The 14,431-nt window shown below is 44.0% G+C and overlaps 1 protein-coding gene across 1 annotated transcript; it reads right to left on the reverse strand.

The window, feature by feature from the left end:
• Positions 1–1,417: 1,417 nt before the first annotated feature.
• On the reverse strand, positions 1,418–13,103 carry tonsl (tonsoku-like, DNA repair protein). Its single transcript, XM_073482839.1, has 28 exons — positions 12,870–13,103; positions 12,660–12,755; positions 11,768–11,910; positions 11,448–11,631; positions 11,202–11,331; positions 10,890–11,061; positions 10,688–10,802; positions 10,419–10,570; positions 10,142–10,294; positions 9,810–9,935; positions 9,486–9,684; positions 9,341–9,396; positions 9,161–9,250; positions 8,977–9,049; positions 8,723–8,886; positions 8,348–8,471; positions 8,013–8,251; positions 7,409–7,895; positions 7,124–7,326; positions 5,994–6,100; positions 5,582–5,738; positions 5,319–5,397; positions 4,922–5,229; positions 3,486–3,657; positions 3,085–3,260; positions 2,919–2,992; positions 2,678–2,811; positions 1,418–1,660 (listed from the first exon to the last, which is right to left on the reverse strand). Exons 1-28 carry the CDS (start codon positions 12,892–12,894, stop codon positions 1,461–1,463), a joined length of 4,338 nt encoding a protein of 1,445 aa, XP_073338940.1. The 5' UTR covers positions 12,895–13,103; the 3' UTR covers positions 1,418–1,460.
• Positions 13,104–14,431: the final 1,328 nt, after the last annotated feature.

Raw genomic sequence — 14,431 nt, forward strand, 5'->3', positions numbered from 1 at the left:
AATGTTCTGCTGGGAAACCTTGGGTGTTTGCATTCATGTGAACACGCACCACCCATCCAAACACTGTTGTGGACCAAGTACACCCCCTCATCACAACAACACTACCCGATGGCAGTGGCCCCCCAGCAGGACAATGTGCCCTGACACACTGCAAACACTGCTCAGGAACAGCTCCAGGAACACAATAAAGGGCCCAAGGTGTTGACCAGGCCTCCAAATTCTCCAGATCCCAATCTGATCGAGCATCTGTAAGACGTGCTGGTGCAGGTCTGATCCATGGAGGCCCCACCCCCACCCCCGAACAGACAGGACCCAGAGGATCCACTTTAAAACACCCTGGTGCCAGACACCACAAGACACCCTCAGAGGTCTAAAGTCCATGTCTTGACAGGTCAGGGCTGTTTTGGCTGCACAAGGGGAACCTTCACAATATTAGGCAGGTGGTCATAATGTTATGCCTGATCGGTGTATGTTGAAGAGGCAGACTCTTTCCTCTGATTGGTGCATTTCAGTTGGTTGGATAGTACACCTCACCCAGTGGTCTTGACTTTAACAGATTTTTGAAAAGATCTCTATTGTCAAGGATTTCAGTTTCACTAGAAATTAGCTAAGCTACAGACATAATTCAACCTTAAAGCTTTTACTTTCAAACTTCATATTAAAGCTCAGGTATTGAACTGAATATTGAAATGAAAATTTTCAAATTTTTCTTCCCATAGTGCCTGCATTATGCTTCAAGGTTCACTGAAAATTACATTTGTGAAGCTCACAGTTTAACCTTCATTTTGACAGTAATTATGCATTTTTAAATAAAACATTTAATTTTGCCATATATATGCACAAACATACAGAGCATGAAATTCCAATCACATTTAATAATTCAATTTTAATGTTGGCAGCCCTCGTGGTGAAACTGCAAAACTTGAGAAGGCATGGCTGCATTGTCAGAATGTTTTGAAGACGGATGCGGGCAACAGAGAGCACATTCCTATCACCGCACGTATTACCACATTTAGTTTCTAAACTTAACCACAAGCTGACAGTCTGCAGCGCTGCATGTGAAAAAAACAGTAAAACGTTTTTTTTGGTCAACCAGAAAGAACTCAGATTAAACAGATTAAAAATGGGCCACTAAAAAAAAAAAATCACTTTAATTACTTTTTTTTTTTAATAATTCAGTGAGTTGAGGAAAAAATGTGCATTATGACACAAGCACACTGCAACACATCAAACTGTCACACATACACATAAATAAGGCGTACAAAACACATGAAACATAGAAGCTATTTACACAGAATGTCCTTGTTTTAATTGTGCAGCCTGAAGCTATCACTGCTTACTGATGACAACCTTAAAAGAGTAGCACCCTCATTATAAACATGATGTGATTTAATGAAACAAGGTTAGCTACTTAGTGTCATGATGAAGATCTGCCATCATCTCGTTTCATTGCTCCCTCTTCATGAGGGGGCTGCAGCGGACAGCAGGCACTTGCAGTTTCGGTCCATGAAGCGTCCGCGTGACCGACTGCTGTCCCAGCTCTGCTTCAGGGCCTGCCGGTCCAGCTTGTTGAGTCCCTGAGAGCAAAGACGGAGATCCTGGACAAGCTCTGACAATCCGTCGAGGCCTGCAGCGTCCCAGGGGCCGGACACCTGACAACCTGAGGGCCAAGTGACAAGCAAGAATTCAAAGTGAATGTTTGATTCTCCCACTGGTCTTTCTTTTACAACAAAGAAAACAAAAAGATCTAGGGGGAACATTTTCTATGAAGCACATGTCTATAATGTATCATATTCAAATTCATTAAGCTTTATGGGCACGAAAGTTTAAAGGTGTAATTTGCAAGAATATTGCTTGATTTCGAAGGTAGCTCCAAAAACATAGGGGGCAGCATATCACCAGAGTTACCAACAACTGCTGTTCTTTGCTAGCTATCCTTGGCTGTAGCTAGCTTCATTGGCTAATTAGCTCACGGCTCAGTTAGCTGGGAGCCAGCAACCCTAGAGGTCGCCTGGACCAAGACTTTGGATTACAGGAGGAGTCACCGCAGGCGGCGGGGCCCAGCTCAACTGGATTTTGCAGCCTGACGTGAGAGTTAACACGGCTGGACAACAAACAGGGACAGACTCAAGACAGTTTGAAGACAGAGGATACAGTACAGAGGTGATTTACAGTGCCTCTGACCAAGACTATGACTTCGGGGACGACAAGACACGACAGGCTGTAGCGGGAGAGGCGTGCAGTGACAAGAAGCGACAAAGAGTTAGACATCAGCTGTGGGTGTAGAGCTGGAATATTTTTACATCTTACTCTGTGAATTGAGGATTTGATTTGACCAAACCACGTGATTGTAGACTGACAAACCAGACTGTGTTGGTGAGTTTTATTTGGTTTATGTCGAGTGTGTTTATGAAGAGTTAACGAGGCAATTAAGCTAATCTTTGTTCGGTAAAGGAGAGGAACTTGAATTCACAAGGAGCCAGTTGTAATTTCCTGTTTAGTCAGGAAAACAGAAGTAAGAGTAGTTCCTGTTGATGGAAATGTGTGTAAATTGTTTTGCGACATTTCAAAAGTGTGCTTCAAATCCGCTTTACAATTAGATTGAAACATAGCTTGTGAATGTAACTTTGCTTGTAAGAAACTGTTCTGTATGGTGTACATACACACACACACGTACCTTGAAGGTTGAGTAGGGTCAAAGGTCGACAAGCCTCTCTGAGGGAGTTGAGGATGTTGTGAAGTCCCGCTGACGTTACAGACGGGTTTCCTGATAGGTTCAGACTCACCAGAGTCGTACATGACGGCAGGCACCTGGAAGTCCAAAAAGTTTAAGTTTAATATCATCACTAATAGCATGATTTTGTGAAAAGCTTTGATTTACGGAAATCATATGCATGCATTTTCTCAAACACACACACCTGGCCAAGCTAGCTACAGTGCTGTCCGTCAACCCGTTTGCTGCCAGACTCAGGTGGGTCAGCGAACTCTCGTCCTACGAGGAGAAAAATGCTTTCATATGTTTGCTCTGAATGGCATTTGTATTAAATTTGTGTGCATAGTGCAGAACGTGATCCGTGTGTGTACCTGTGACAGGACGTTGGTGAGGTGTTCCAGCGGCAGGTAATCAGCAGGACCCCTGCGCACGGCGGACAGATCCAGGTGTGTGAGACAGTGGAGAGGAAGAGTCTTCAACACCAGCTCAAAGCCAGTGGAGCCCAGTGCATTGTGGGATAGACACACAGACTTCAGGTGTCCTGTTCCTGAAAGATCAGAGGATATTAAAAGATTTATTTACTAATTTTAAAGCCCAAAACATCATAGTAGTATCACTAAATGTGTACTGTTTCTAACTCTCCTTTCTAGCCAATTAGAAATCCTGACACTTCCTGTTTGTTAAACTCAAGAGAGCTCTATCAACATCTTATGTAAACATTCAGTGGCGTTTCAGTTAAGCTAAACACTGACTCGGCCTGTTTGAGCGTCACCTGTCAGAGCGCTGGCCAGCAGCAGTCGATGCTGCTGTAGGAAGCGAGCCGTGAGGCTGCAGGCCTGCAGAGAGAGCCTGGCTAACAGAGGGCAGCAGGACAGCAGACAGGACAGGGACTCAGACACAGCGTCACCCAGCGGGTTCATGCTGAGGTCGAGCTCCTCCAGGCACTGTGAGAAGAGACCACAAACAGCAATATTACTCTATTAAATTACATTCATATTGTTATATATTATATATTATTATATTGTTGTTACATATTGTTATTCCAAGTGTCTGACAACATTATAGAAAGGACGGACAGACAGAAAGATCTGCTCTATCGCTCTGTTCAAAGCCATCAGACTCCTTTGACAGCAACAGTTATTTTAGTCACAGAAAGTGAGAGCTGCTATTCAGTTTGTGTTATTGTGTAAGTCTGTTGTTTCAACACGTTAGTTTGGCAATCAGTTCACACAATAACAAAAAAACAGATCCAGGCAGTGGTAAACCAGCAATTCTCACATTTAAAAAGGTAAAATGACAGCTTTAAAATGGGCGACCTGTCGTTCTCAGATGGGACAGAAAAATGTCCATGTTTTTTGAACAGACCGTTTGAACACTGTGGGTTGTGACACCCTCAGCAGATCACACTGGGAGGAGCTGTGATTTGAGTTCATACGCTAGCAAAGTGTCATCAAAACCAAAGCTATCAACCGTGTGCTTTAATCTAACCTAACATCTACTTAATTCAGTGTGCCACAACAGCAACAACACTGCAACCACTAGAAAATCAGAGCAGGCAAATCAGATTTCTTTAGTTTCTCAGGTCAGATCTGTTGTGATTAGATTGGATTTCTGTGTTCAGACATCACCAACCTGTCCGCATAGGTTGCTGTGGTAACGACATAGGCATCAGTAACTAGTACATAACAATAGGTATGCTGTTTTTTTTAACGTGGCAGCATGAATTTCCTGATGTCTCCCTCAAAAAACCATCCACAGGCTGTTTTTCTATGCGTTATCGTCCATACTGCTCTGCTAGTAGCAGCATAGATTCTGCCCATCAACTATGATGGTGACTCTGACTCTCTTGATTTGACATCGTCCTCTTGTGTCGGTTTGCATTTGACGCAAAACGCACTTTCAAATTCGAATTGAGTGGCCAGGAATTCCCACTGACATGAATCACCTCCAAATGGGCGGGCGGTCTGAACTAGCTATTAGTCACACAAATGGTTTAAGGTTTAACCCTTTGAGATTCTAGTGTGGTTTAGTCTGAATTTAACCTTTAAGGTTGCTGTAAACTAACTACATCGTCAATTTTCATCACGATCTGGATCCAAACAGTGACAGTTGTACGACCAAATTATCTTTAAAAGCTGCATTAAATCACAGAGGAAACACTGATGACAGCAGGTGGACTGAAAAACAGACTCCAGCTGGACTCTTTACCGGAAATGCCGGATGGCTCAGTCCCTTTAAAGCATTCACAGCCTTCTCCAGCCCTTCCCCTGTAATCTGACAGGCAGAAACGTCCAGCAGCCGAAGCCGAGGCATGGTGATTGTTGTGGCAACCAGCTCGGGAAGAAGCTCATCGTGGAGACGGTTGCCAGAAATGCGCAGCTCGGTGAGGCTGGCCTGAAGTTTTAGGGCACGAAGGAGCGGGTTGAGGGAGGAGGGGGCCAAGCTGAGGCCGCACACAGACACCGAGGAGCTCCCGTCCTGCGCCTCGCACAGCCGGGTGACACGCTTGTTCTCAACTGCAGGGAGACAAAGAGAGGCTATGCTCCAGGATGGGTTGTCAGAATGTGTGTGTCTGCGTTTGGGTCTATTTGTCTGTGTTGCTCACCCACTGCCAGGCTCTGACAGGCCTTCTTGTAACGCTCAGGGAGAGGAGGGAGATCCCAGGAGCAAACTTCAGCCAGGACCTAAGACACGAAAACAAAAACATTGCCAACTATTTTAATAACTAATTAATCATTTCAGTCACTTTTTAAAGCAAAAGTGCCAAAACACTTTCTCGTTCTAGCTTTTTAAATGTGAAAATTAGCTATTCTTCTTCCAATTCAAGTTCACTTATTGTGAAGGGCATTTCTTAACATCTGTCCTCACCTCTTCGTTGGTGTGCAGGACTGCCAGCAGCAGGTCCTGCGGGGAGAGCAGAGCGCCTTCCTTCTGCAGAGACAGGCGAGGCAGGAGGCCACATTTCTGGTAGTAACGCTGAGCGGCCTGCTCACACAGCCACGACACGGTGCAGGAGTCGGCCTCACTGGAGCACAGTGCAATGAGGATGAGAGTAAACATGCAAAAACACCAGTATGGTGCTAAGAGTCAAATAGTAAATCCTCCAGTGGTTAATAAATAAATAAATAAATAAATAACTAAATCTAAAAAAGCACATCAGTGGTGCCGCTGTTGTAGCAGAATGTGATCAGAAGTGCTTTAGCAGCAGTATAGAAGAAAATAGACAACAATGTCATTCATTCATATGAATAGCATGACATACTGTATACAGTATACCAACCTCTGTGGAACTGGAATGAGAAAAACATCCTCCTGAACTCTGACCCTCATTCTGATTGGTGGAGGCAGTGATGTAGGCATGGGAGCAGCCAAAGTGTGAGCTGGAGGCTGAAATACATTAACAAATACATATAAGCAAAATGGATTGGCTTCTTTAAAGGGGAATTCTACAAATTACCACATCAGAGTGTGTTAACCAGTCTTGGGGAGTCTGCATTTATGAAAAAAGTTGTATGTCGGAGCTGCATGAAATCTAATAAATTGCCTTGAGTGATGTCATTTGAGACAGCTTGGTTCAGTCTGCAGAAGCTTGAAAATGAAAAAAAAGCGAGCAAAACAAAACTGGGGCCTCGTGGGCATCTGTAGCCTGCTCCTCATGCTGCTCGAGGCGAGCAACTCCAGGTTGCACGAGCAGCTACTTACATAACATACACAAATCTCAGACAGGACTGCTGTGGCATTGTGGGTAATGTCTGCACAACATTTTGATGAGGAAGAGGAATGTATGGGAGTGTATGAATGTATGTGTGCAGTGCACACTCTACCAAGACTAGGATATGTCTATGGGCAGCTCCCAGATTATACTTTCTCCATAAATTATGATCCAGTTTCACCAAAATCTGTGAAGAAGTCCTAAAGTTGAATCAAAATCCTGAAAAGTAAATCAAGACAAAGTTCTGCAAATGCTGAAACACAAACTGTGCGATGTTACTCATGCAAAGCCATGATGTAAAGTACACAAAGGCGGTTAAGATCCAAGATAAGATGGTGATCAGGCTGCGGCAGTGTCTGCGGCAGTGTCTTAAAATGGAGCTACTTTCTTGATCGCCTCTCTCATTTACCAGCACATTCATCACTGTGTGAAGTTAATCAAGAATGACGACAGTTTCCTGAAAAATGACGTTCCAGTTACAGCTCCCTGTGATATTAATAATCGTCTGGCAGATGTCAACACTGAATCAGTAATGTGAAATCTCTCTCTGAAATTCGACTCTTCTGAACTTGAAATTAGTCCTTCTTAAGGAATGTTACCTTTCTCTTCGTCCAAGGCAAGAAATACTGCTTTGACGTGCATTTTTCTAGATGTGACTCCATCAGAATAAAGTGTAGGATGCAGAGATTTTTCCTGACCTGCATGTGTATTTGTGGAGGCGGAGGCGTCGCCGGTCTCATGTCTTCATCATCTGTAACTGTGGGACTGTGTGACCTGTTGACCTCTCGTCGGCCCAACCTGACCATCCCCGGCATTTGAGTCATTTTGACCTGGTGAGGCCTCAGGGAGCTGTTCTTTTTCAGAGAGAGACCCCTGCTGGAAGAGGATGGAACTGCAGAGCCTGAAGTAGAAGAAGAGCAAAATGTAGGTAAAATAAGCAAAGAAATGTGGAGTAAAACAGATTAAGAGAGTGAAATCATTACCTCTGGAGGTCGTGTCAGAGGTTATGTGCATGTGTTGACCTCTTGCTGCTGACGACAAGGCTGCGCCCTCCCCTCTAATCCCGTTCTGTTCCTCTCTAAGCCTTCTCTTCTTCTTCGGCTGGATTTCCTCCAAGTCATCCTCCAACCAGTCGTCAGCCAGATATTCCTCCTCAGGAACCAGGGCCGATTTGTTGCTGGCTGAAACAGCAGGTGTGCTGGAGAACTGAGGTTGCGTCAGACCCTGGAGACGACTTTTGGCGCTGCCTAAGCCTCGGATGGCGCTCTGGTACTCCTCTCGCGCAAAAACAGACGGCGCAGGAGCCTCCCTGACATTTTCCCGACCTGAGTTTGGGATGGAGTTGGTTTCCCTGTTTGGGGGAGCTTCCTGTTGACTCGGGGCTGCTGGGAAACTGCTTCTGGAGCGGACGGGGCGGAGAGGACTAACCGGGCAGTCAGTATCGCTGTCGTCTGAGGAGCTGCTGTTATTCTAAGAAATGTGTACACATAAAACATGAAGTGTAATTGTAAATCTAGAGAATCCTAAAGAAAGAGTTTGTATAATCCTAATGAATCCAAAGTATTTGTAAGGAGCAATTATGTTTACCCCATACAGGACAGCAGCCTCGGTCCCTCTGGCTCTGTGGCGCTGTGTTGAGCCATTGCTCTGCCACCGTTTGGGACTGGCAGGTACTCCCTTCACCTCTGAGTTCCTGGCGCAGGGCCAGTCTTGGCTGGAGGAACAGCCCCCTCCAGAGGACAACAGTGGCTCTGAGTTCTCAGCATCAAACAGCTGGCTGTCCTGCAGGGCATCGAAAGGCTTGGCTGGGGCTGGAGCAGCAGGCACTGTGTTAGTCAGAGATAAGTGGGGAAAAGAGGGTTTCAAAGGATGTTTAAAAGGCGAACCGAGGATAAACTTCTATGACAATGCAAATGCCTCACCTCCCCCTGTGAGCGCCTTCCTCAGCAGTCTCTCTGTAGTGACGCACTCCTGCTTGGTGTCCTGGTCCAACTCTCTGCTGTACGTTCTCTGCCACTGACGGAGGGTGTCCATGGCGGTTTCACCCTGAGGGAGGAAGGTGAAAGCAAGAGATAGATGCACACGTTAGCCCCATTTGGACAGGATTTATTGATTTCGGGGAGTCATGGTGATTTCAATATTAGCCGTCAGTGATTTTAACCCCATTTTAAAATCACCCCATTGTTTTTTAAACTTATCATTATCAAAAATGCATCGATCATAGTTTTCTAATCGCATCATAGCCCTCTGAATCTGAATCAAATTGAGTTGTGACATGCTCAGAGATTCCCACCTACCCTTGAGTTGCGCTGGGTGACAGAAGCCCCTCGTTCCACTAAGAGCCTGGCGACTTTGAGATTGCCACAAGCGAGGGCGTCATGAAGAGGAGTGACTCCGTCGCATAAGGGGCCGCCAGGATCGTTGATGTTAGCGCCGCGCTCCAACAGCAAGGCTACAACCTCTGGATGAGAGAACGACAAAAGGATGAGCGAGGTTGTTTCATTTTCACAAAACAACTTTTAAACGAGATTAAAGGGGTCAAATTAGTTACCGTGGTGACCGTGGTTGCTGGCCTCGTGGAGGGGAGTCCAGCCACAGTAGTCCCTGGGGTTCACCGGATGACCCTGACACACAGACAAGCAGGTGATCGTTAATTATCTTTGCGTCTCCATTTTGCACATTTCCAATGAAAAAACTGCAGTATTTTTTGAAACCACAAGTCTTGTTTTTCTCACCTGTTCCACCAGATACTGGACCTGCCTCAGGTTTCCATCTATGCACGCTCTGTGCAGAGATGTCTCGCCCTTCTCGTTCCTCTTGTTCCACTAAAGAAGGAAATTGATACAATAATGGCCGAGGGTGAAACACTGAAGACGTGGAAAACAAAGATGAGAAGTGACTGATATGTGACTCACCCTTCCTGCTTTTCTCCTTCCTGATACCATCTTGTCATAACCCTCCATATCATCGTCTGCAATATGAAAAGTCACACAAGGCAAACATGAAATAACTTAAATATTAGACATTTGTCTAGAGATGCCAGCGGGGCATAATGTCTACCTGAGTCTGAGAGGACGACGTCACTATCGTCCAGAGGTTCACTGTTCTCCATCTCCTCCTCTTCATCCTCCTCACCATCGCTCCCGTCTGGCCTCCAGCCCTCGGCAGCACACAGCTCCTGCAGCCTCGCCTCGGTGTCATCTGCCGTCGATGAGCCACATCGTCTCTGGGACGCCAGCCAGAGCCTCAACACGCGTTTCTGTGGGCGGTCATACACAGCATCTGATGCTCAGACATCTGAAGTATCTGCACAGTGATCATAGTATTATTCTTTAACATGGTATAGGAGGCTTTTGCAACTTTCAGCTGCTTGTTCGTGCTCACCTGTAGTCTGGCCTGCCCAGACTTTTGACCACAGTGTGAGGCTTTACTGTAGCTGCCGTCTATATCCTCCACAGAACAGCCGCTCTCCTCCTGAGCTGCTGCGATGTTCAGCCAAGTGCTACACTCCTGATACAGACACAGACAAGTGTTTTATTTACATGTATAACAACCTATCAAGACAATATTTTTATGCTATACTGCGATACACAAAATATATCTGTATATATATTCTGATTTTTTTTTTTTTTATGCCCTAAAAGTGTTTAAGAAAGTTGATATACTGCCCAGCAAGAAAGTGATGTTAGGTGAAGATACAGCTAGCACATGCATACCTCATTCGAGCTGCCCTGTCGTAAAGCCAGCTCCTGTCTGTAGTGCTCCACTGCCCTGCTGTGCTGTCTCAGGTCTGTGTAGGTCGCAGCCAGGGACACGTGGATGACAGCCAGCTCCCTGGGAGGCTTTCCCAAAGCCTCAGCCCCCTTTAGCTACACCACATAGACAACAGAGATTAACATAATGAATTGTGGTGACGTACTGTTATGTGAATAAACCCAAACTGGAGAGGAGTTAAAACGCAGCAAATATTAGGCGCTTTAAAACAATCTTTACCTGAGCTTGATATGCATCCAGAGCTTTGCTGTAGCAGCAAACCTTACAGTAAAGGTCGCCTAGCTGCTCTGCCAGCCCCACGGCCTGATGGGAGCTCTGTCTTTTGCCCTGATCCTCCCCGAGCTCTTCCTCTAATTTACAGCCCCGGTCCGCTGTGAAAATCAAACAAAAACATGCCATCAACTCAGCTGCCTTAGTGAAAAAAATCTTTTTGACTAAATACAAATAATCAACAAGACTGAGCGGATAAGCAAAAATAACTTTTTCACCATATTTGAAATTTTTCTTCACAGCCTGCCTGTCCAGAGGCTGCTGGGAACCCAGCAAGAGAGCTTTCTTCAGAGATCGTCTAGCCGCTACAAAATCACCCAGAGACAGCTGCACCTGTGGATGAATGTCATGGAGGGGTTCCTAAACATGATCACAAATGGACTTATTTTAGCTATTGTTTCCTCAAGAGTGAGTTCATACCTTGCCAATGCAGTGGAAGCACTCGCTCTCGCTGAACTTGTCTTTAATCTTCCTCGCACACTCTTTGGCCTGTTCAAGGCAGCGCACGGCATTAGACTTTTGCTCGTTACGGAAGTAGATGTTGCCCAGGTTAAAGTTTGCACGATAGAGATCCTCCAGCAGCTCACTCTTCCTTTACCGGATAAGAATGTAGAAACCACAATTAGCAACAATGGGAAGCTTTTGACTGATAAAGTGCAATTACTGTATGTGCCAGTACCCATGTTCCACCCTGAGTGTTGACATGAAGATAAAGTTTAGTAGGATACTTACTCTGCAATAAAGACGCTCCGTCTGATAAACTCGCTGCAACGCTTGGGTTCGCCCAGATGATCACAAACCAGACCGAGATTGAGGAAGAGACGCGCCTTCATCTCACTTATCTCTCGCCCTGACACATTACCTAGAGGTGAGAGAAAGGAAAAAAATGCTAGCACGAACAGGCAATACAAAAACTATAGGGGCAGTAGTATAATTTAAAAGGCTTCATAAAATCCCAGAGGATACAAACAAGCAGACCTTCCAGACAGTCATCCACAATGGCCAGGCTCTTCCTGAAGGCTTCCTCTGCTTGCTCTAAACTCTTCCTTGATTGGTCCGATTCATAACGGAATAGGTAGGTTCGACCAATAGTGGCCAGTGCTCTTTGCTCCTCGGCATGATCTCTGACAGAGCGAGCCAGGTCGAGGTGACGCCGCTGGTGCTGAAGAGGAAACATACACACAACCCCTTAAATGCTTTGGTAACATTCTTGCTCATCAATCACTATCATAAAGATCTTGAAGAATTGGTTTTATCGCCACAAATGAATCTTTAATAAAGCACTCCAATCTACTCACTTTCAAAGCAGCATCGATGTTGCCCATCTCTGCGTAGCACTCTCCTATCTTACGATTGGCCACAGCTCGTCCAATGACATCGTTTAGCACCTCTGAGAGAGCCAACTCCTGCTGGTGCTCGCTGATGGCAGCCTCGTAGTTACCTGGTTTAAACAAGGAGCAGACGGGACAAATCATTCATTCAAATTTTAAAAAGGCATAAATCAAAAGTGTCAACTGTGCTGGGATTAAGCAAAAAAAAGAAGCAATTTCAACAGAAATGGGAAAGAGGATCAATGAGAAGTTTTAAAATAGGACACAGTATTTAACATATATGTTTTTCTTCTTTCTGCTACAGTTGAATGTTTGAGCTTCACTGTGTGGAATGATGTATCTGCAGAGTTCAACACAATAGTTTGGAGGGCAGTCCTGGTCCAATATTCAGAAAGACTGAAGTGGAAACTTGAAGCATCCAGTGGACATATACTAAAGCGTCAGGCAGTTAAACAACAGTTTAACTTTTAAAATGAAATATTTGCATATTAATATATTCTGGAGAAGGAAAAGAAGCCATTTGCAGAATCTTAATTTGGAAATTATACTTCTGTCTGCAAAAACCATGTCAGCCACACATTTGGGATTTTTTCCTTTGCATTGATGCATGTGTGCAGGGGATATTTAAACCACTGTAAATGCACACTAAGAGGGAAATCGAGGAGCAAGCATGACCTTTATTATGTAAAGTTATTGTGAATAAATGCATGTATACTTTGTATATGCACACAGGCTGAAATTAAAAGGAGTCATGTCTATTTACAAATATATATGTCTATGCCTATTGTACATTATACATTTCTTTTTTGGAGAGTCAGTACAATATTGTGATCATTTGCTATTATTATGAACCACTTACCATTTCTGGACAGCAGCTCTCCAAGCAGATTGCAGATGTTAGCTTCCTCTTTTAAGTTGCTGCTGCTCTGCGCTTTGCTCTTTGCTTTCTGCAGCTCTGCATACGTAGTAATCACACATTAAACTGTACGTCATTAACAACACTGTAAACACAGAGAAATAAAGGGGCTTTTTCGACTTGCAAACACCGTACAAGCGAATGAATACTTACGTTTTATCTCCCTTGAAGAGCTCATGTTGATTCAGGTCGGAGCACTGGCGGCTAGCAGCTAAGCTAGCTAAATTGCAGCTGGTAGGAAATGGCACAACAGTAGCGCGCGTCACTTTAAAAGCTTTTCACGGATAGATGTGTTGCTTGTCCATCGATGTCTTCGCTGTCATAACATCAGATCGTGTCTGATGTGTCACTGATCAGCTCAACAAAGTAAACACTTCAGGGATCGTCGTCTTCCTCTGGCTCTGAACTTTACAATACCCCGCGCCAGTACCGCTCCAGCCAATCACCTCACTGCATCATATGAGATCGACTTTTCCCTGGTGGGTGCCTCTCAGGCACAAACCCTGCCTCACTCATTAGGATGTAAAGGTCGTGTCTCCGAGTCTGCCCTCTCAGCCCCGATCATCTGCTGTGACCGAGCTCTTGGCATATCGCATCTGACTTCTTGACATTTAAATGGCTGGTGTACAGAAAAGGACACGTGTGCCTGTCAGTCTAACAGACTGAATTCAGGGCACAAGAATGACCACGATAAATGCTGACCGTTCATTGGCTAACACCAGAGAGTGACGTAGTTCTACATAGAAACTATGGCTTATTTACAACTCTTGTTGTTAAAACGCATATTTTAGACACATAATGCTGTAGAACAACACTGTGAGAGCATTTTAACGCACTGTGACTGTACAGAAGTAATAAGTAGTGACTAAACTGGGCCAAGTCAAGCCAATCAGGTTAAAAGGTAAACAGGTAAGATTCTCTCTAATTCCTAAACTAAGGTTGAAGAAAATGATCGCATCTAAATCCTTAGTCACACTGATTCAATGATTCAGTTGAAAACACCTGGAATGGAACATTCCTGCCAGAGATAGAGGCTGTATATATATATATATATATAGCCTTTCTGAATATATATACATATATATATATAGATAGATAGATAGATAGATAGATAGATAGATAGATAGATATAGATATAGATATATTTATTTAGAGTATTTGAATTGATAGATTTTTTTTTTTTTAGATATGCCATTATCACAAGATGACCAAGTGCTATATATCTAAATCACAGGAGCTGCAATATTTTTGACAAATGTTAAATGCATCACAATATAGGCCTACCATTACAAATTAATTCTCACACATGATCGTTTCTAATTTTTTGTATTGTTTTTTGTTGGTGAAAATGAAATGCAAAAATTACCATTCCCACTGTAATTGTTAGTGACTCATATCAAAACACAATATATAAAATATGTAGCAGCTTGTAATCATTAGAAACCGACCAATATATTATCATGGCCGATATTATTGTCTGTTTGTAACTTATAACATTTATATCCTTGTATGATTTGATTAAAAACCATGTTGCGATTATTTTGAGCGATATTACATTTGTAATCATTTCCCATTTTTTTGGGAAATAATCATTTTTGCATCCCAGTTTTCATTTTCACGGGAAAAAAACCCCCTTAAAAAATCATGATCTAGAGCCTGACCAATATTCGACTTTTGAGGCCGATGCCAATAGCGATATTCAGGAGTGAAACATT

Source organism: Pagrus major, chromosome 16 (assembly GCF_040436345.1).
Source record: "Pagrus major chromosome 16, Pma_NU_1.0".
Taxonomy (NCBI): Eukaryota; Metazoa; Chordata; class Actinopteri; order Spariformes; family Sparidae; genus Pagrus; species Pagrus major.